The 20291-nt window shown below is 38.7% G+C and overlaps 1 protein-coding gene across 1 annotated transcript; it reads right to left on the bottom strand.

Annotated features, from left to right (window-relative positions):
* Positions 1–997: 997 nt before the first annotated feature.
* POM121L12 (POM121 transmembrane nucleoporin like 12) lies at positions 998–2336 on the bottom strand. Its single transcript, XM_019030655.4, has one exon. The coding sequence runs from the start codon at positions 2298–2300 to the stop codon at positions 1362–1364; it is 939 nt and encodes a 312-aa protein (XP_018886200.3). The 5' UTR covers positions 2301–2336; the 3' UTR covers positions 998–1361.
* Between the last annotated feature and the right edge of the window lie 17955 nt (positions 2337–20291).

Genomic DNA, 20291 nt, shown 5'->3' with positions numbered 1-20291 from the left:
AGAACATCTCTTCTCAAAGGCAGCCACCGTGGTGGATAAATTCCATGCTCTGGAATCCTCAGTGTCCCTTCTGCTCCTGGATTTCCTTCTCCCTCATGGTTCTTGGTTTTGAGGGTTCTTCTTTCTCCATTCTCCGTTCTTTCATGTTCTAAACGTTGGAGTACCCTAGGCTTCACCCTTGCCCTTCTCCATATTTTCTGCATAAGTGATCTCAAGTAGCCTGTGGTTTTAAGGACCATTTCTATGTCATAAGGAATTTATATGTTCATGACTCCCAGATTTATTTTGCCAGGTTCAAACCCTCCAATGAGTTCCAGGATTATTTTTTTCAATAGCACAGTTAACAGGACCAGCAGCATAGCAAGTGTTTTTGTTGTTGTAGAGAACACGCCCTGAACAAAACTCTTGATTTCTTCAAATATTTTCTCCTATTGGTAGTGTCCATCCCTATAAATGATACTATCATCATCCAGTTTCTTAAGCCCATATGCTAAAGCTGTTGGACCCTTCCCCTTTCCCAGTGCTAACATCTAGGGCACTAGCAGGTCCCACACTATCTTTTAGGTCAACCTCAAACTTGTCTGTATCCTTCCAGATGTACCATTTGCCTCTCAGACCAAACCATCCCCATGGATTGCTTGAAATACTGTATTGATCTCCTGTGGTTTCCATTTCCATTGCTGTAGCCAGAATCGTGTTTTTAAAAATATCAACCAGATCATAAGACTGTCCTCTGCTTAACACTCATGGTTTTAGAATAAACCCTGTACTCTGGTCCCAATGCCTTATAGTACTTCATCACAGTCTATTTCTCTAACCTCATATCTTCTCTCTCACTAGTCTCCAACTCTACTGGACTTATATTTGGACTTCAAATAAATAGGAATTATTCCCCATACAGAATCTTTGCCCTTGCCCCTGCCTGGAACACACTTTGCCCTTTCTTTTGGCATAAAAAGCTTTTTTGATTGTTATTATTATAAATTGATAGATTTTCTGCAGACAAATGTTTTTAATAAGATCAAATATTTAACTATACAAACTGGACAATTTAACTATACAAACTGTGAGACATGGAGAAAAAGCAAGCCTTCCTGAAATGCCTCTTTTCAGAGGAAGGGCAGGAAGAAGGGCAGGGAGGAGAGAGCCAGCAGGGCGAAGGCAGGGGTTCTGAAATCAACAGCTGCTGGGGTGGCAGGGAGCACAGAGGGAAGATCTGGGGGCATGCAGACGAGGGGTGTGGGGGCTGCATGTTTGATAACGTGGTGTCAGGGCCCCACGTTGAGGTAGAGCAAGGATGAGCAAGTGAAAGTAGATACGTGGGCTTGAGTCTCCGGAGGTGGGTAGCAGGGCCCAGATTCTTAGGAGCCAAAGGGGCCAGCAGACCGGGTGACCTCGAGGGCGAAGGAGACCCTACTGCAGCTGCCGCAGGAAGGCGTTGTCGCCTCCCAGAAGTCCCAGATGGCGGACGGGGCGGGCTGGACCAGCACGAAAGGCCAAGCATCATCACGAAAACTGAGGCTCCAGGGGCCGAGGCTCGGCTTCAGAGGCCCTGGCCTGGGCACGAAGGAAGCAACTGCTCCATTTTTACTCAGGGGCTTGAAGGCAGAGGGCCGGGGCTGCAGGTTCCGCATGCCGCCCTTGCTGTCTGAGACCTCGAACCACAATGGCCCGTCGAACCTAGAGCTTCCCTTGGGGCACTGGCTGAGCGTCCCCAGCAGAGTCTCCCGGGTGCAGGGGTCCGGGAGCTCCTGGGCGGCGGGGCGGCCTGCGGGACGGGCTCGCTGTCCAGGGGATCTCCAGGTGCTCTCCTGACGCTCAGGGGGCGCGATCCCGATGGTCACCGGGCTCCAGGTCCGTCCTGGGTTCCAGGCACGACACAGCCCCCCTTTCATGCAACCCTCCCAGGCACAGGAGAGGTCTCGCCCCAGAGCGGTCTCCCCGGGAAGGGCAGGGCGCCACCAGGCCTCGGAGACCACCCGCTGCGGCTTGGCGTGGTCCTGGATGGGCCGCACCTCGATGAGGTGGTTGCTGGGCACCGGGCACCCCCACTGGACGTACTGAATATGGCTCTGAGTCAGGGACCTCGGGGACCAGGGACTCTGGCGACCCTGGGGAGACGGCGTGGTCTGGGGCGTGCTGGATGATCTGCTCATGGGAGCCGCCAGGGCGTCGGGGCCTTGCAGCAGGGGTTCTCCTGCCTTCCAGAAGTTCCCGAGGTCTGCGGACTCGGCCGGAGCTGCAGCGCCCATGGCTGGGGGACCGTTGGCCTCTGGGCGCTTGGAAGGCACGAAGGACATGGGCGCGGGACACTCCACAATGGCGCCACGCACAGGCCACGTGCCCAGACACCCAGACTTCAGGAGGACACTGGAGGCACAAGCCTCCTTCCAGGTGCTGCCGGCAAGTTTGCCTCTGGAGAGAGGGGCCTAGGAGCTACCATGGTCTCCTGTCCTCTCCTCCTCCCTCCCTCTCCCCTTTCTCTCTGCTCCCCCTCCCCCTCCCTCTCCTCTTAGCTCCTCTACCCCTCACTCTCCCTCCCCTCGTCTGCTCCCCTTCCTCCCCTTCTTGTGATGTCGTTCATATACCAAATAATTCAGCAACTTGAAGTGTAGAATTCAATGGGTTTTATGGTACAACCACACATGTGCACCCACCACCACATTAAATTAGAAAAAATTTTCATCACCTCAGGAAGAAGCTTTGTACCCTGTAGCTGTCACCTTCCTATCCACCTATCCACCTATCCATCCGTCCCCCCAAGCCACAACAACCAGGAATCCACTTTCTGTCTCTGTAGACTTCCCTCCTGTGGGCTCTCCTATGGCATCACTTAGCATGATGATTTCTAGGTTCATCGTTGCGGGGACCTGTTCATCCTTCTTTTTCATGTCCAAAAAACGATTCCATTGCATGGATATAACACATCGGTTTGGCCTTTCATCAGCTGTTGGATATTTGGATTGTTTGCATGTTTGGGCTATCATGAAGAATATTGTCATAGTCATTAGTGAACAAGATTTTGTGCAGACAAATATTTTCATGTCTATGTAGTATGCAGCTGGGAGTAAAATTTCTGGATCTGTGGTTAGTCCATGTTTAAGAGGAACCACCAAAATGTTCTCCTCAGCCTCTGTACCATGTTGTGTCCTCACCAGCAATGTTGCTCTATTTTATACTTGACATTTAGAAAGAGAATGTATAATAATACCTGCAGAAAACTGCAGATAGACTACTGACAGAAGGGCCTTCCCTTTCATTACCATAAAAACGAACATAACTCACTGAAATGCTTTTAAGAAAAACAGCTAGTTCTGTTCTAGTAAACAAGATACATGTTTTATTCTTCTAGAATGGTTATTAATGTTACATCTTGCAATTTACCTTTTAAGGAAATGGTGTTTGTACACCACAACTTATGTTTGAGAACTGACAATGATGATTTTATGTAGACTCCTGTAATTTTAAGCTTTCATACATTCATATATAGATTTTCTTCCCTTCAGACATTAATGCAGTTTTTCTTTTTTCAATTTTTTTGCTTGTAATATGTGTATATGGAGTAGAATGATTCACTTTTGTAGCTACCAGGTGAAAAGATCTGCCTACAAAAACATTATTTGAAGGCTATTGGGCAATTGATTACAGCCATCACATTTGGAGGTCTGTTCAGGGTGGTGTGAGACAAACTGCTCTGGAGAGCCTCTCAACAGCATTGCAGAAGGCAACACTTGAGGGGGTCCAATCACAGGGGCAAAAAATAGAGATTGACAAAATACCACAGCCAATAATCCACAACAGGTTTTCTTTCGGGATTTGAGAGACAAACAAGTGAATGGTGAGGACACTGAAAAAAGCTTAATAAGAAATCTTCATGAAAGTTCTGTACTTCAGAAAGGGGCTGATTATCAGCTGAAAAAAGGCACTCTCAGCCAAGGGGAGCAGCAGGATGAAAGCCCCAGGACTTTCCACTCAGTCAGTCATTCATTTTCATTTCCCCAGATTCCTTAAGTAAGAATCCTCCAGTATAAGATTTTAAAAACATATTTCCTATGCTATAACTGTCTTCTTAATAAGTCATTTCTTGATAAAGATGACAATAATTTTTATAGCTAAAAAGCCTCTTTAGATGGTATTATCATTGGAGTGGACAGTTAATGCAGTGGGAGTCTAGATTTTTTTTAAGGTATGTTTTCTTAGTATCTACACAGTTCTCCATGTCCTATTTGAAGTACAACCCAATGGGTGCCATTTTGGTTTGTTTTTGGTTAAAGACCCTTCAAAAAACCACAGTCTTCCTACTGGTGAAGTGCAGGCAGCCATAAGTTAGTAGTCAAGTCTAATTATACCTTCAAAGGCAAAGGTGAGTAAAAAGTTATTTTCACAAACATTGAACATGTCTGTTTCTTTTCCTTCTCACACACTAAGAGACAACTGATTTCTTTTGGTTAGATAATATTAGAGATTAAGGTAGAATAGTACTTTTCAATTAGAGATGACTTTGCTGTACCTGTACCCTCTCACTCCCACCACCTATCTGAGGACATTAGAGAAGGTCTGCAACTGAGGTTGCCAGTGGCCCTGAAACAGCCTACAGTGATCAAAACACACTCCCACAACACAGAGTGACCTGCCCAAAAATGTGAGCACTGCAGAGATTGAGAAACCCTGCTTCATACCCTTCTCCTAAAGTTATTAAATTATGTAATAGCTATGTTATGTTTATTAAAACTAATAAGTTAACATTGGTTCCATCTATTAAGTAAACTCCGGACTGTATTTGAATTTCACTGGTTTTTCTTTTAACTCGCTTTTCTTTTCCAAGAACTAATCCTCTTCAGTCTCTTCTAATCTGTGAGACTTGCTCTGTCTTTTCATATGTCCCATGATCTTGATACTTTTGAACAATACTAGACAAAATATTTTCTAGAAACGCTCAATTTTTAAAAACTTATTTTTAGCACTTAATTATTTAACTATTGTTTACCTGTCAACGAAATTATCCATTCAGATAGCTTAAAGTGCTAAATCACTCTAGAATTCTTATTGAAAAGATATGCCATTTATACTATTTTACTACCCAGAGAAATCTGGTTTCATGGTTTTCTATTTTTTAAGCTGATTTTCTTTCCCTGAGCACTGCTGCCTATACGTTAGCTCTTTCTGTCCTCTGTTGCTCTGTTTTGCCTGAGCTCTGAGATCTTTATATTTTCTCATGTTTGTAGAGCTGATAGCTTCATTATTTTCAATAACTTGGTGCTAAAGTTTGATCATAGTTTTCTTTCCTTCTGATCTATTTTTTATTCAGGACTATTTGTCAGTAAACTCTTTAAAAACAACTTTATTGAGATAATTCTTATACTATATAATTTACCCACTTAAAGTGCACAATCAATCGCTTTTCGTATATTCACAGATATGGGCAGCCATCAGCCCAGTAAATTGTAATATTTCATCATTTCAAAAAGAAACCCTGGACCCTATAGTTATCACCCTCTATCTCTCCACCCCATTCTCAGCCCCAGGAACCACTAATCTACTCCGTGTCTCTAGATTTCCATACTGTACGCTTTCATATAAATGGAATTATATAATATGCATTATTTTGTGACTGGCTTCTTTCATTTAGTATGCTATTTTTAAGGTTATCTGTGTTGCAGCATATACTTCATTCCTTTTGATATGCGAAATATGCTTTAATTCATGGTTATACCATATTTTGTTTATCCTTTTGTCAGCTGATGGACATTTGGGCTATTATGAACAATGATATTCTAAATATTCGTGTATGAAACGTTTGTAGATAAATGTTTTTATTTACGTTTGAATTATACGGAGTAGTAAAACTTCTGTGTCATTTGATAACTATATTTAATCACTGAAGAAACTGCCAGACTGTTTTCCATACTGGGGATACCATTTTACATTCCCACCAGCACGTATGAGGGTCCAATTTCTCCACATTCTCACCAATGCTGATTCTTATCTGACTGATTCTAGCAATTCTAGTTTGTGTGAAGTGGTATCTCATTGTGGTTTTGATTTGCATTTTGCTAATGGCTAATGATGTGGAACATCTTTTCATGTGCTTATTGGCCATTGGCATCCCTTCCTTGGAGAAATGTCTAGTCAGATTCTTTATTCATTTTTAATGGGGTTATTTGTCTTTTTATTTTTGAAATTTAAATGTTCATTAAATGTTCTGCTTACAAGTTTCTTATGAGATACGTGGGATTGCAAATACTTTCTCCTATTCTGTGGATTGTCTGCTCATTTTCTTTAAAGCAAATTTTTTTTTATTTTGATAAAATCCAATATAAAATTTTTGGTCATGAGATAGATAGATAGATAGATAGATAGATAGATAGATAGATAGATAGATAGAAAAAGAGATATAATGACTTATTTCGGAGGGCTTACCTTGGAGGTTACGAAGTCAGTGCTAGATAAGAAATACAGCTATTCATTTATTTCTGAGCTCCTTTATCTACCATATTTATCAAATGAAAAAAAAAAAGTATGCCTGCCTGAGAACCAAAGCAGGGGTACATTATGACCATGACTTGTGGGTTCCTTAAAAATGTAACAAAATTATGTTTATGAGTGTGTTGATGTGTGTGTGTGTGTGTGTTGTGTATATATATATATCCCCACTCTGTCCTCACAGGCCATTCACTGTTTAGATGAGAAACTTCAGAAATTCGCATCTATATCAACTCCTCTCTTTATTTTAAGGGGTCTGGGAGGAATATTTCAACTGGTTCTGCAGCTAGGAATAAATATGCTTATTGTTCTAAAGTTTGTCATAGAACATCCTACGACTCTTTTTATTTGTTCACTCTGAGATTTTTCTAGATTTTACTTGATGTTTACTCCTGTGTGTGCTCCTATATGCACATGCATGAGTGCACATTTGTAACAATTCATCCTATTCTTTTTCTCTCATCTGGGAATTCCATAAAATATCTGATTCACTTATGATCCCATGTCACTTTCCAATACTGCTATCAATATATCAATATACTATTTCCTTAAATTTCTCATATTTCATTTTAAGAGTATTATAGTCAATATGGAGTTCAGTTCGTGTGTCCTTTAAAAATATTTTAGCTTCCATATTGTAATTGCTTACAGTATTACAATAATTTTATAGGCCAGTAATTCTCAAACTTGCTTATGTGGCACCACAGTCGCCTGGAAGAATTTCTAAGCAAACTATTGAGACCCATGCCTACTAGGTCTGGGTTGATCCCAACAACCTTCATTTCTAACATCTTACCAGGTAATACTGTGATGCCTACCTGGGGACCAAACCATGAGAACCACTGCTATAGGTTTAATTGTCTATCTTCTGGTTATGATCTGAAATTTGTGGGAATTGAATGAATTTAAGTTAGATCTTAAAAGAATAGAACATCATTTGACATCTAAGTTATATTTAATATCATTTTCCTTATTTGGAAAAAAAGTGAAGATTTCTGAGGACCAGTTCACAACATTTCATGTTCATTAAAATCAACTGGAGGTGGTAAGATGCCAATATTGATTCAGTACGTCTGAACTGTGGCCCCAAATTCTGCATTTCTAACAGTTCATAAGGTGACAAAGTAACAGCAATTTTGATCATAACCTGGGTGCATGTTAAAATGCAGGACCTCAGGCACCAGCCCAGACTAATTAAATCAACTGCTGCATTTTACTAAGACTCCCAGGTGGTTCATATGCATTTTAAAGTTTGGGAGGCCCAGGTCTAGAAACAAAATTGCACATCAGAACGATGTGCAAAGCCCCATGCCCTGCTATTCTGATTTAAATAGTCTGTAGAGCTCTCCAGTGGATGTGATTGTCAGCCTGGTAGAGAAGCACTGGGCTAGCTGGGCTGGCATGTGTGCACAGCCTTCTGCAGACTCTAACATGCCATTTAGCCAGCACCGGTTGAGTCCATATGCCCAGTGTGCAATTGCTTCCTTCCATTCTCCCCCATGTTCCCCTTCCTATGACTCGCCTGTGTCGGAGAATTATGCTCCTTTTGAAAAACACCACACCTTTGATCAAGAAAATAACATCTGTCTGCTCTTCTACTATATTAGGTGATTAAATCTCAAAAATGTAATATAACTCAAAGTGAAGCTCCTATTACCAGACCATAAAGCCAGCACTGAACACAGTAGGTGGTGTATGTGTTAGCAGTTAAATGCTTATTGACAGAATATTTCCTGCAGTGTGGAATGATTCAGCTTTCACCCTTCATTCATAAACTCTGCTTCTGTAAGAAAATTTTCTTTTAGACTTACACTTCTGGTGAGTGTTTTAGAGAATAATTTCATGTTATTGCATTCTTTCTAGATTGAGCTCCTATCATGTTTCCAATATTTTGTTACATACATATGAGACAAAATGTGTGGTTGCTGCAGTCCTGTTCAGATATAATTCTATAATCAAAACTTTCAGGCCATAAAATGAAAATAGAGGTGACATTTTATGCTACAGTATTTCCTCCCGAAAATGAAAGTTTTAAGAGCAAAGATTATGTCTCTTGAGTGCTGCTGTATACAATATCTTTCCTGCCATGGGTGCTCAACACTTGTTAAATGAGAAACTCACCCCAAGGTTCTGTAAGTTAGAATTTTGATCAACTCACTGAAAATGAATACAGATGACAGAGTGGATAGCTGCAACAGGCCTTGCCTGTAAAGCAAGGATCGACACGCACAGCTGACTGAGCTGCAGCTAGTTATGTTCTTGTAACTCTCCCAGATCCATAATTCAAAGTCTCACAGCTTGCGTAAGATTTATCAGACAGAAAACAGTAATTACAAAGACATAATAAAAGAGTGATTTCCAGGGAAAGCTCTTTGGTGTACTGGATGGCACAGTAGGAAACGTATTTTTGTAGCTTTTAAGAAAAATGAACACCACAGGTAACTGGCATGATGGTGTGTTCTCTTTGGCAGCCAGATCTTCTTTTATTAGGACATTTCAGGTAGTCGTGGGTTCAAACGAAATTGGAAAGTTATTCTAAAATGTATTAAAAGTAATGAAAATCAAGAAAGATTAACCCTCACAAAGCAAGCATGTTTCTTGCTGTTCTGGCTTTTAATAAGCATCCTCATGAATGGCTCATTTGATTTGAAAACAATCCTATCATTCAGAACGCATCATGGTGTCTGCCTGGACCCAGAAAAGATGATGGAAATTAACAGATTAGGTCATGTAAAAACGTGAAGGTTCAATAATCTGTGCCAGCTAGTGTTTTGTCATTATCAGGTTAATGATGACAAAGACAAACAACAGAATAAATACATGTAAAAGTTTATGGGTTTATGGTTATGTCTAAATGTAACTAAATAGGTGACTGAATGTGGAGGCATTGGCTATGTTGATTCAGTTTACTAAAAGTCATCCTGAATGCCTACATACTTAATTTCATATTCTTTGCTGAAAACAATTCATTCAGCAATTTCAGGCCAGTGTCATTTGCTAGGAAACTGATCAAGCTTTGCTGACCAGAACAAATGCATTTGGAAAAAGAATTCCATTTAATATGTAACTTCATGTAATCACTTTTCTTTTTTTTCAAGGTCATCAGAATACTAGTTTGATCACCATACTAGTCTGATTAGCAGATAAATTATGTGAATCCTGTTTGCAGGTTAACTTTTGTTTTATTATTTTAGTGGAGAAAGCAGTATGTTTATATGTTTATGTAAAAAAAGTCATTTTTATACATTTTGGAAGATATGTTGTGAAAATGTCTGACTCCTGATTCCAAATAAAAATGATAAAATATAGCTATAACTTAGAATTACAATATTTTAAAAATCTATTTGACTTCGAATTATTACTGGAAAGTACATTAATTTAAAAAATAGTATACTGAGTTTCAACCAAACTCCTACAATATGTTTTGAATGAATTAAAATGTATCTTACAACAAATATATTTTATGAAAATCTACCAAGTATACATTGATATATTCTAAACAGTCATTTGTTGATAAATTACATCTTGAAATCAAACTTTAAAAATTGATTTATTTTGTTCAAAAAATAATTATCTCAAAAATTATTGAGCACTTTGAATGAAATCTTGATCTCTGAACAGAGTTATGTGGTACTCCAACACTAGGCCATACTTAACGCAGATATGCCTCTGCTGAATTATCTTTACATGCTTCTGAGGAACAAGATTGATCCTTGGATTCTTTTAAGTAATTTATTGGACTATTAATACTTTAACAAAAATATTTGTATGTAATTATGAGTAAATATCAACTTTTCATTTTTTCCTTCTTATATTATCCTTGAGTGTTTCCTCCCTTATACTATCCTTAAGTCAACCTCAAAATTGACTCAGAAACCTTGAGATTTGGTGTCAAAGTTACCCTAGCAAAATAAAATAAGCTAGAGAGCTTTACTTCTTTTTCCATTTTCTGAAACACTGCATATATGGAAATTTGAATCATATTTTAAAAATATATACTCAGTCACATTTTTATTCCTCATGAATAAATTCTAGTAATGTATACCTTTCTAGACTACTGTTTTTTAATAATTTCAAATTTAATGGCATTAAGTGGTTTATAGCATTTAGCACGATCTTAAAGTTTATCTATAATTGTGACATCTTTTTTATTCTCTATATAATCATTTATGGTTTGTCTATTTATAATGTTGAAAAATATTATTTTAAAAGTGTTACCTAAAGCTTTCCATTTGATTTTGATCTTTTATTTTATACTTTACATATTGTGGTATTTTTGTTTTCTCTAACTTTATGTTTGCTTAATTGCTTTTCTAACTTTCTAAGTTGAATTGTGAACCTATCTTCTTATACTTTGATGATACAAGCATTTTAATCTATATTTTTTATACATTTCAATATCTGTATGTTAAAAATATACTGCAATACATATTTTGTTTCTCAGGGTCAATCACATTTTTTGTTCTCTTAAGAATGACTGACAGAGCCTGAGGAACAAAGTGAGACCCATGTCTCTATAAAAACTAAAAATCCAAAAATTAGCCGGGTACAGGGGCGTGTGCCTATAGTCCCAGCTACTTAGGAGGCTGAGGCAGGAGAACTCATTGAACCTGGGATTTTGAGGCTGCAGTGAGTTATAATCATGCCACTGCACTCCCACTGAGGTGACAGAGTAAGATCCTGTTTAAAACAAAAAAAAAGAATGGCTTTAAACTTTCAAAAATGTGTTATTTTTCTTTTTATTTTAGCTGTCTCATTTTTATTAAGTTCTAATTTTATTGTATTGTTGGCAGAAACATGTTCTATAATTTTGTTTCCTTTTTTTGTTGAGAACTTAATCTGTAGTTTTCATGTGGTGAGTTTTTGGCAAACATTGTTCATTTGCATGAAAAAAATGTATTACCCACAAAATTCAGATTGCCAATAGTGTCATTCAAATGCTCTCCAACATTTATTGTTTTAAATGTATTTAGTTTTAATGTAAAGTTGGGTAGAGTTCCCATATGCACTCTCTCCATATGCAATTTCTCCATTTATTAACATCTTGCAAGAGTGCAGTACATTTGTCACAACTGATGAACCAATACTGATAAATTATTAACTGATGCTCATAGTATTCACCAGGGTTCATACTTTCTGTTGTACAAGCATGGGTTTTGTCAAATACATAAGGTTGTATATCAAGCATTTCAACATCATACAGATAATTTCCCTGTCTAAAATCTCCCTGTGCTCCACGTATTATTCATCTCTCCCTGCCCCCAAACCCTGGCAACTAGTAATCTTTTTACTCTCTATAGTTTTGCTTTTTTAGTTGAAATCAAACAGAATGTAGCCTTTTCAAACTGGCTTCCTTCACATAGTAATAGCATTTGGGGTTCCTCCATGTTTTCCAAGGCTTAATTTCTCACTTCTTTTTAACAGTGAATGATATTACATTGTATGGGTGTACTACAGTTTGCTTACTCACCTATTGAAGGATAACTTCGTAGCTTCCAATTTTTGGCAATTATGAATAAAGCAACTATAAACATTTATTCACAGGTTTTCACATGGACACAACATTTGTTTTCAACTAATTTGTATAAATACCTTAGAGTATGGTTGCTGGACGGTGAGACTGTATCTAAAGGACCTGCGTCATTTGCATTCCTACAGCCATGATGAGGGATCCTGCTGCTCAGCATCTTCACCAATATTTGGTGGTTTTAATGTTTTGGATTTTATCCGTTCTAATAGGTGTGTAGTGGCACCTCATTGTTTTAATTTGCCAATTCCTAATTAAATATGATTTGAGCATCCTTTCATGTACTTACTTGTGACCTGTGTACCTTTGATCTGTATATCTTCTTTAGTATGTGCTCAGAACTTTTGCTCAACTTTAGATTGTTTGAATTGGAAGTGTTCTTTTAATATTTTGTATTTGCACAGATTTTCTTCCAGTCTGTGACTTGCCTTTTCATTCTCTTAACAGTGTCTTTCAGAGTAGAAGTTTTTAATTTTAATAAAATCAAACTTTTTTCTTTCAGGGATTATTATTGTTTGTGTTGTATCTTAAAAGTCAGCATCATACCTACTGGTCACCTACACTTTCCCCTATGTTGTCTACTAGAAGTTTTATAATTTTGTGCCCTTTAGTTCTATGATCCAATTTGTTAATTTTTGTAATTTTGTTAATTTTTTTGTAAATTTGTTAATTTTGAGATAGTGTGTTAATTTTTCTGTTAGAAATTTTTGTGTTAAATTTACTTTCTTGGAAGTGGATACCAGTTGTTCCAGCATTACTTGTTGAAATGACTGTCCTTTCTGAGTTGCCTTTCCTAATGATAAATTTACTCTGTGTCTCTGTATCTGAGCTTTCTATTCTGATTCATTGATTTATTTGCACACTTTATTGATAATATATTTGTATTTATTTATATCCTTTATACTTTCTACTTTCATCTTTTTTAATAAAAATTATATTTGTCCCCACCTTGTTCTTAAGTATTTTATATACTTTTCTTTGTCCAAGATAAATCTTAAATTTAAACATTACTTGACCGGAAAAACAAATATTAAGCAAACCAACATTTCTAGTCTTTTTCCAGAATAAAACTAGTACTTTACCATCCACCTTACATGTTATTTTTGCCAAGTATTTTCTTTCTTTATACTACACCTGCAAACCAAAAATCAATTATTATTGTTACTCATGCAGTCAATTCTTAATTTTACTTATAGTTTTTACAATTTAATAGTTCATTGCTTATTTCAGCTCACTCCAATCTGGGTTAACTTATCTGTTTTCTTAGGTAAATCATTTTCTTGTTATTTTAGCAAGCATATGTGTGTGACGAATTCTCTTACTGTTTGTTTTCTAAAAACGCTTTTATAATGCTTGCACTATTCAATGATAATTTCTGCAGTTATAAATTTATCAAATGGCATTATTTCCCTTGAACACTTAATTTTTTTCCTCTGGCCAAGCACAGTGGCTCACACCTGTAATCCCAGCACTTTGGGTGGCCGAGGTGAGCAGATCGCCTGAGGTCGGAGTTCCAGACCAGCCTGGCCAACATGGTGAAACCCCATCTCCACTACAAAAAAAAAAAAATAGCTGGGTGTAGTGGCACATGCCTGTAGTCCCAGCTACTTAGGAGGATGAGGCAGGAGAATCACTTGAACCCGGGAGGCGGAGGTTGCAGTGAGCCAAGATCACACCACTGCACTCCAGCCTAGGCAACAGAGTCAGACTCTGTCTCAAAAAAAACAAACAAAATCTTTCCTCCATTTCTTCTGTTACTACTCTCTAGAGGAGTACTCTATCAGTCTAATTTAGGGGTCAGCAAACTTTGTGTAAATGTATCCAGAATTGGTGGGTTCTTGGTCTCGCTGACTTCAAGAATGAGGCCGCAGACCCTCGAGGTGAGTGTTAGTTCTTAAAGATGGTGTGTCCAGAGTTTGTTCCTTCAAATGGGGCCAGAGTTTCTTCTTTCTGGTAGGTTCGTGGTCTCGCTGACTTCAGGAGTGAAGTTGCAGACCTTCAGGGTGAGTGTTACAGTTCACAAAGGCCGCATGTCTGGAGTCGTTTGTCCCTCCCAATGGGTTTGTGGTCTCGCAGGCTTCAGGAGTGAAGCTACAGACCTTCATAAAGGAAGCACATACCCAAAGACTGAGCAGCAGCAAGATTCATTGCAAAGATCAAAAGAATAAAAGCTCCACAACAGGGAAGCAGACGCCAGTGCACCCCCGCTGGTAGCGCAGGTGGCCTGCTTTTATTCCCTTATTTGGCCCCACCCACATCCTGCTGATTGGTCCATTTTACAGAGAGATGATTGATCCATTTTACAGAGTACTGATTGGTCCATTTTACTGAATGCTGATTGGTCCGTTTTGACAGAGTGCTGATTGGTGCATTTACAAACCTTTAGCTAGACACAGAGCGCTGATTGGTGCGTTTACAATCCTTTAGCTAGACAGAAAAGTTTTCAAGTCCCCACCAGACCCAGAAGCCCAGACGGCTTCACCTCTCATAAAGACACAAATAGTAAATATTTTAGGTTTTGCAGGCCTAATTTTTTCTTCCACAACTACCCGAATCTGCCTTTGTTGCACAAAAGCAACCAGCCAATAAAATATTGTTCACAAAAACAGGCAGCAGATTGCTGACCCCATTGAATTGATTGATTTTTTTGGACTCAGTTTGCCTTTTGTCACTGATTTTTAAGATTTTCACTTTGTAATCTTAGCACTTTGGGAGGACAAGGTGGGTGGATCACGAGATCAGGAGATGGAGACCATCCTGGCTAACACAGAGAAACCCCATCTCTACTAAAAATACAAAAAATTATCCGGGCATGGTGGCCGGTGCCTGTAGTCCCAGCTACTTGGGAGACTGAGGCAGGAGAATGGCGTGAACCCAGGAGGTGGAGCTTGCAGTGAGCCAAGATTGCTCCACTGCACTCCAGTTTGGGCAGCAGAGTGAGACTCCTGCTCAAAAAAAAAGAAAAGTTCACTTTGTATATAAAGTTAGATACATTGTATTTGTGAGAGGGGGCCTGAGGACCAATAAAAACTAGTTGGGATGAGAATAATACAAATTTAAAAAGTGAGCAACAATGATGCTCCAGAACTGGTGATGACATTAAGGAGAGCTGAGTGAGTGACAGTGAGCAGACTTGTTGAGGACCAGCTGTCAGTTGGAATTAGTTGAATTTCATTGGATGAGAGTTGACAGTTGTCTAGAACTGGAAACCTAATTTCTCTCCCAATAGCATGATTTTACCCAAGACCTAAGAATATATAGGGTGGCTTGGGAGGGTGGGGGGCATGCTAGATAAAATTACTGTCTGAGTTTAAATCAGAAATGACTGGAGAAAAAATAAAGCTAAGATTGGCTAAGATCACATTTTCTGACACGACACATGTGAGGAATTTAAAAGTAATATCAGACAACCAATAGAAAAGAAAACAGTTAAAAATGCCCATACCACTCTTTATAGCTTAATAATGCAGTTGCTTCTGATCAGAGGTATACTTTTTCAGATGGTCATATGTGTTTGAATATGTACTCCGGCTTATAAAATATGTCTTGTTTTCAAACATATATAGCATACCTCTGCTCTAGATATCCTTAATTCATTTGTTCTATAGAATAAAATAGAGGCAATATGGTATATTTGTAAACATCACTAATTTTAGAGTCCTAAGTGTTATGCTTGAACTCTAACCCTACTATTATTTAGAATGTCATTCATTCTTTCATTCAAAAATGAATTTTATGAACAAGTGCAAATTGTGATCCAAGCTTAGTAATTGGCGATGCCTACAATGATGCATTAGAGAACACACTGCCTTCCTGGGTATTAATTATCATGAGAGAGCAAGACAAGGAAATTAGAAATTACATGGGAGAAAAATTTATGGCTTTAAAGGGCACAATCAAATTGCTATGGAAACACGTGTAATAATATCGCCTCTTAAGTGGTTCAGAAATTTCTTCAAGGAAATGACAATTAAAGTGGTTTTGAATTATCAAAATTTTAAATAAAGACAGAGGAGAGAATATTTAGTGAGGTTATTTGAATTATTGAAATGAAACTATTCCAATGAGATCATGACCAACGTGATGATTAATTTTATGTGTCGATTTGGCTGAGACACAGTGCCCAGCTCTGTGGTCAAAGATTCTTCTGGATGTTTCTCTGAAGGTGCTTTTGGATGAGATTAACATTAAAATTAGTAGACTTTGAGTAAAGCAAATTGCCCTCTACAATATCGGTGGGCCTTAACCAATCAGGTGAAGGCCTGAATAGAACAAAAGATTGACATACTCCAGTAAAGGAAACGTTGCCATCAGATTGCCTTTTGCTTTGAGCTGCAACATGGGCTCTTCCTCAGTCTCTAACTGGCTGGCCCATCCTGAAGATTCTGCACTTGCCAACTGCCATAATCACATGAACCAATTCTGTAAATTTATTACTATACATTTACACATACTAGTGGTACTGTTTCTCTGGAGAACTCTCACTGCTACAACCAAATAAACTGTGCAGATAATGGTGGGGATGGTTTTAAGTGACTTGACTTAAGAGATAAGCTAACTGCTACAACACAAAATCTACCCATGTCATTAACTTTCACATGTACCTGTTGAACCTAAAAGTTGGAAAAAAGAAAAAAAAAAGAGATAAGCTTAACCTTATAGTAGATTGCATAGGATGGAAGAAGAGATAAGAGATGAAATAGTCAAAGAGAATGCTTACATTCTTGGCTTAGGTCAGTTGGATAAATTATAATTTTTTTTTACTTAAATAGGGGACACACAAAATAATGAAAGGTGGCCAGGCATGGTGGCTCAGGCCTGTAATCCCAGCACTTTGGGAGGTCAAGGCAGGCAGATAAAGAGGTCAGGAGTTCGAGACCAACCTGGCCAACATGGTGAAACCCCGTCTCTACTAAAAATACAAAAAAATTAGCCAGGCATGGTGGTGCGTGCCTGTAGTCCCAGCTACTTGGGAGGCTGAGGAAGGAGAATTGCTCGAATCCAGGAGGCGGAGACTGCAGTGAGCCAAGATTGTACCACTGCACTCCAGCCTGGTGACAGAGGAAAGAAAGAAAAGAGAGAGAGAGAAGGAAGGAAGGAAGGAAGGAAGGAAGGAAGGAAGGAAGGAAGGAAGGGAAGGAAGAAAGCAAGCAAGCAAGCTGCAAGTATCAAGGAAGGATTAAGTTTTGCTTCAGGATTCCATTTATGTCAGCAATGAGACCAAGATGTTTGGAATTTGATTCAATGTTCCCAGCATGAAAGAATTATGGGACATGGTCAGATATTTCAGAGTCAGACGGTATCCCCTGTCATTATTTCATGTTGTAAGAGTCATGAAATATGTAATTTCATGTAAATTTCATATTTAATTTCATGTACATTTAGATTTTATAATTAAGTGGGGATAACACCAATCTTAAATGATATCTGCATTAAATTTTCCACAGTTTGCACATGGCTTTGATGTTCACTGTTGGGCCAAACAAAAACATTGAAGAGAAAGCACTTGTTAAACTGCAAATGTCACTAAGTGAAAGTTTTACCTTAATAAAACGAACTATCTTAAGCTATAAGAAAGTTATGATATGATTCCTTTAAAAAAAAAACAACATAACAATGATAAACAAAGACAATGGTATCAATCTTTTTAAGTGGATTTTGAACCTTGCTGGATGGGACAAGGAGAGGGCCATTGATAATAAAATCCATGCCAGGCAATAGGCTGTGTTCTGATTGGCACAGAAGGCTGTCTAAGAAAGATCTGAGAAAGGCATTGGTTTTAGTGATCTGCTTCTGAGGCCTTTAATAAAGGTCCACCTACTGACTGGAATGCATGGAATTTACATTATATTCAAAACCAGTAAAGATCAAAGAAGTAAGAACTTATCCATGGCCCGTTCTTAACGAAATACCACACATTTGCAAATTGATATTTCGAAGTGGAATTGCCCAAATTAATGCATGATTCAACAGCAGGAGATGTAGTATTTAGGCATCTGAGTACACAGTTTAATACATTATTTCACGAAATATTAATATTATGACATTAATTTAGATTGATTTAGATACACAAACTGTAATAGGGGCAAAAAATTAAATGTTATTACCAAGTCATCACACATTGCTCTACACAGAGCTGCTGCCAGGAAAAGAGCATATTCAAATCTAATTTCACATCTTCATTAATGAACTGAGGCAGTGACAGATTAATGAAATTCTGAGAAAATAATAAATCAGTAAACATATTTAATGATCAGGGATGCATAGTACAAAAGGTCTTTTATGATTAAAATACAAAACGAGGCAACCTGTAAAGGTACACAGAGTGCATTAACTCAAAAAAAAAATACAAAAAAAAAAAAAAGCAAAACAAAAAGCAACTACGGTTCCTATACCATTTCTGAACAAGATATAAATCATATTGAAAGCATATAACCTCATAGCTTGTGATGCTGGAACATATATTTGCTTTTCTCAAGCCCTGACTCCCAATGTCTTTATTGTCTATTTTCTCTGTGAAATAAATCTTATCCTAAATTTTCAGCCACCTAATGGAATCTTTCTCAAACCAGATAGAACAAACATGAACTGGTTCTACCTCCCAACTGGTTTGGGTTATTTGCCTTATGTGGAGACATTTTTGCTTACTAAACAGGAACTGTTTCAGTTTAAACTAGATTGCATCTGGTTACTTTCTATGGAGAGGAAATTTTCAACTCCTCAATATCCCCTGCTCCCCACCGTCCCATACACACGGGCACACATTCAGCAGGAGTAAGTTACCACTAATTGGTTAGGTCCAAGAAAAGTAATAGGGTTAAAATTTATATACACATATTCTGAAAAAAATGCTATGTAAATTTTAGAAAAAAAATCATGTGATTCTTTCCTGAATTTTTTAAAAATTATTTTATTTGTTTAAAATTTTTGTCTCTATTACTCAATTGCCCAGGGTTCTCTATGAGTTCTGCTTTCATAGCCATGGCCTGAGAACCAGGGCAGATGTTACAATACTCTTTTTCTCCTACTGGATCTTATACTCTTTTTTCCCTTCTCACTGGCTAGCATGCTCGGGATCCATGTTTTATTCATTTTTTAAATTATAGGGCCCAAGAAGAATTCCCCACAGAGCAATGCAGTGGCTGTGGCAGATCATGGCCAGACTGCTTCATCAGGTAAGACCCAGACCTATCCCTCCTCACTGGGTCGTGCCTCCCTGAGGGAATTTCATCAACTCCAGCCAGGGGTTTGCAAACGGGCTGGAACAGAGCCCCTGGAGGGAAGGGCAGCTGTGGTTCCTGTGGATCAGTGGACTTAGTCTTTCCTTCCTGCTGGCTCTGAAGAGTCTGGGCAGTCTGGACGAGGGGGATTCCCCCCATTGCAGCATGCCTTTCCTGCCAAGGGGCAGCCAGACTCCTTCTTTAAGTGGGTCCCTGATCCCTTGCCTCCTGACTATGTAAGACCTCCCAATAGGGGTTGCCAGACACATTATACAGGAGAGTTCCAGCTGGCATCATGTCAGTGCCCCTCTGGGATGGAGCTCCAGGAGGAAGGAGCAGGCAGCCATATTTGCCGTTCTGCAGCCTCCACTGGTAATACCTCCAGGTGTAGGAGAGACCCAGGTGAACAGGGTCTGGAGTGGATCCACAGCAAACCAGAGAAGCCCTACAGAAGAGGGGCCTGACTGTTAAAAGAAAAACACACAAACAGAAAGCAAAAACAACAACATCATCAACAAGAAAGACCTGAGAAAAAATGTCATCCAAAGGTCAGCAGACTCAAAGATCAAAGGTAGATAAACCCACAAAGATGAGAAAGAATCAACACAAAAACGCTGAAAACTCAAAAACCCAGAGTGTCTCTTCTCCTCCAAATGATTGCAGCACCTCTCCAGCAAGGGCAGAGAACTGGACTGAGGCTGAGATGGATGAACTGACAAAAGTAGGCTTCCGAAAGTGGGTAATAACAAACTTCGCTGAGCTAAAGCAACATGTTCTAACCCAATGCAAAGAAACTAAGAACCATGATAAATCAATACAGGAACTGGTAACTAGAATAACCAGTTTAGAGCAAAACATAAATGACCTGATGGAGCCAAGAAACACAAGAACTTCACAATGCAACCACAAGTATCAATAGCTGAATAGACCAAGCAGAGGAAAGAATGTCAGAGCTCCAAGAGTATCATGCTGAAACAAGACAAGCAGACAAGATTGGATTTAAAAAGAATGAAAAGAAACAAACAAAACCTCTGAGAATTATGGGATCCCATAAAAAGATC

Source organism: Gorilla gorilla, chromosome 6 (genome assembly GCF_029281585.2).
Source record: "Gorilla gorilla gorilla isolate KB3781 chromosome 6, NHGRI_mGorGor1-v2.1_pri, whole genome shotgun sequence".
Taxonomy (NCBI): Eukaryota; Metazoa; Chordata; class Mammalia; order Primates; family Hominidae; genus Gorilla; species Gorilla gorilla.
This window is presented reverse-complemented; position numbering and strand designations above follow the sequence as displayed.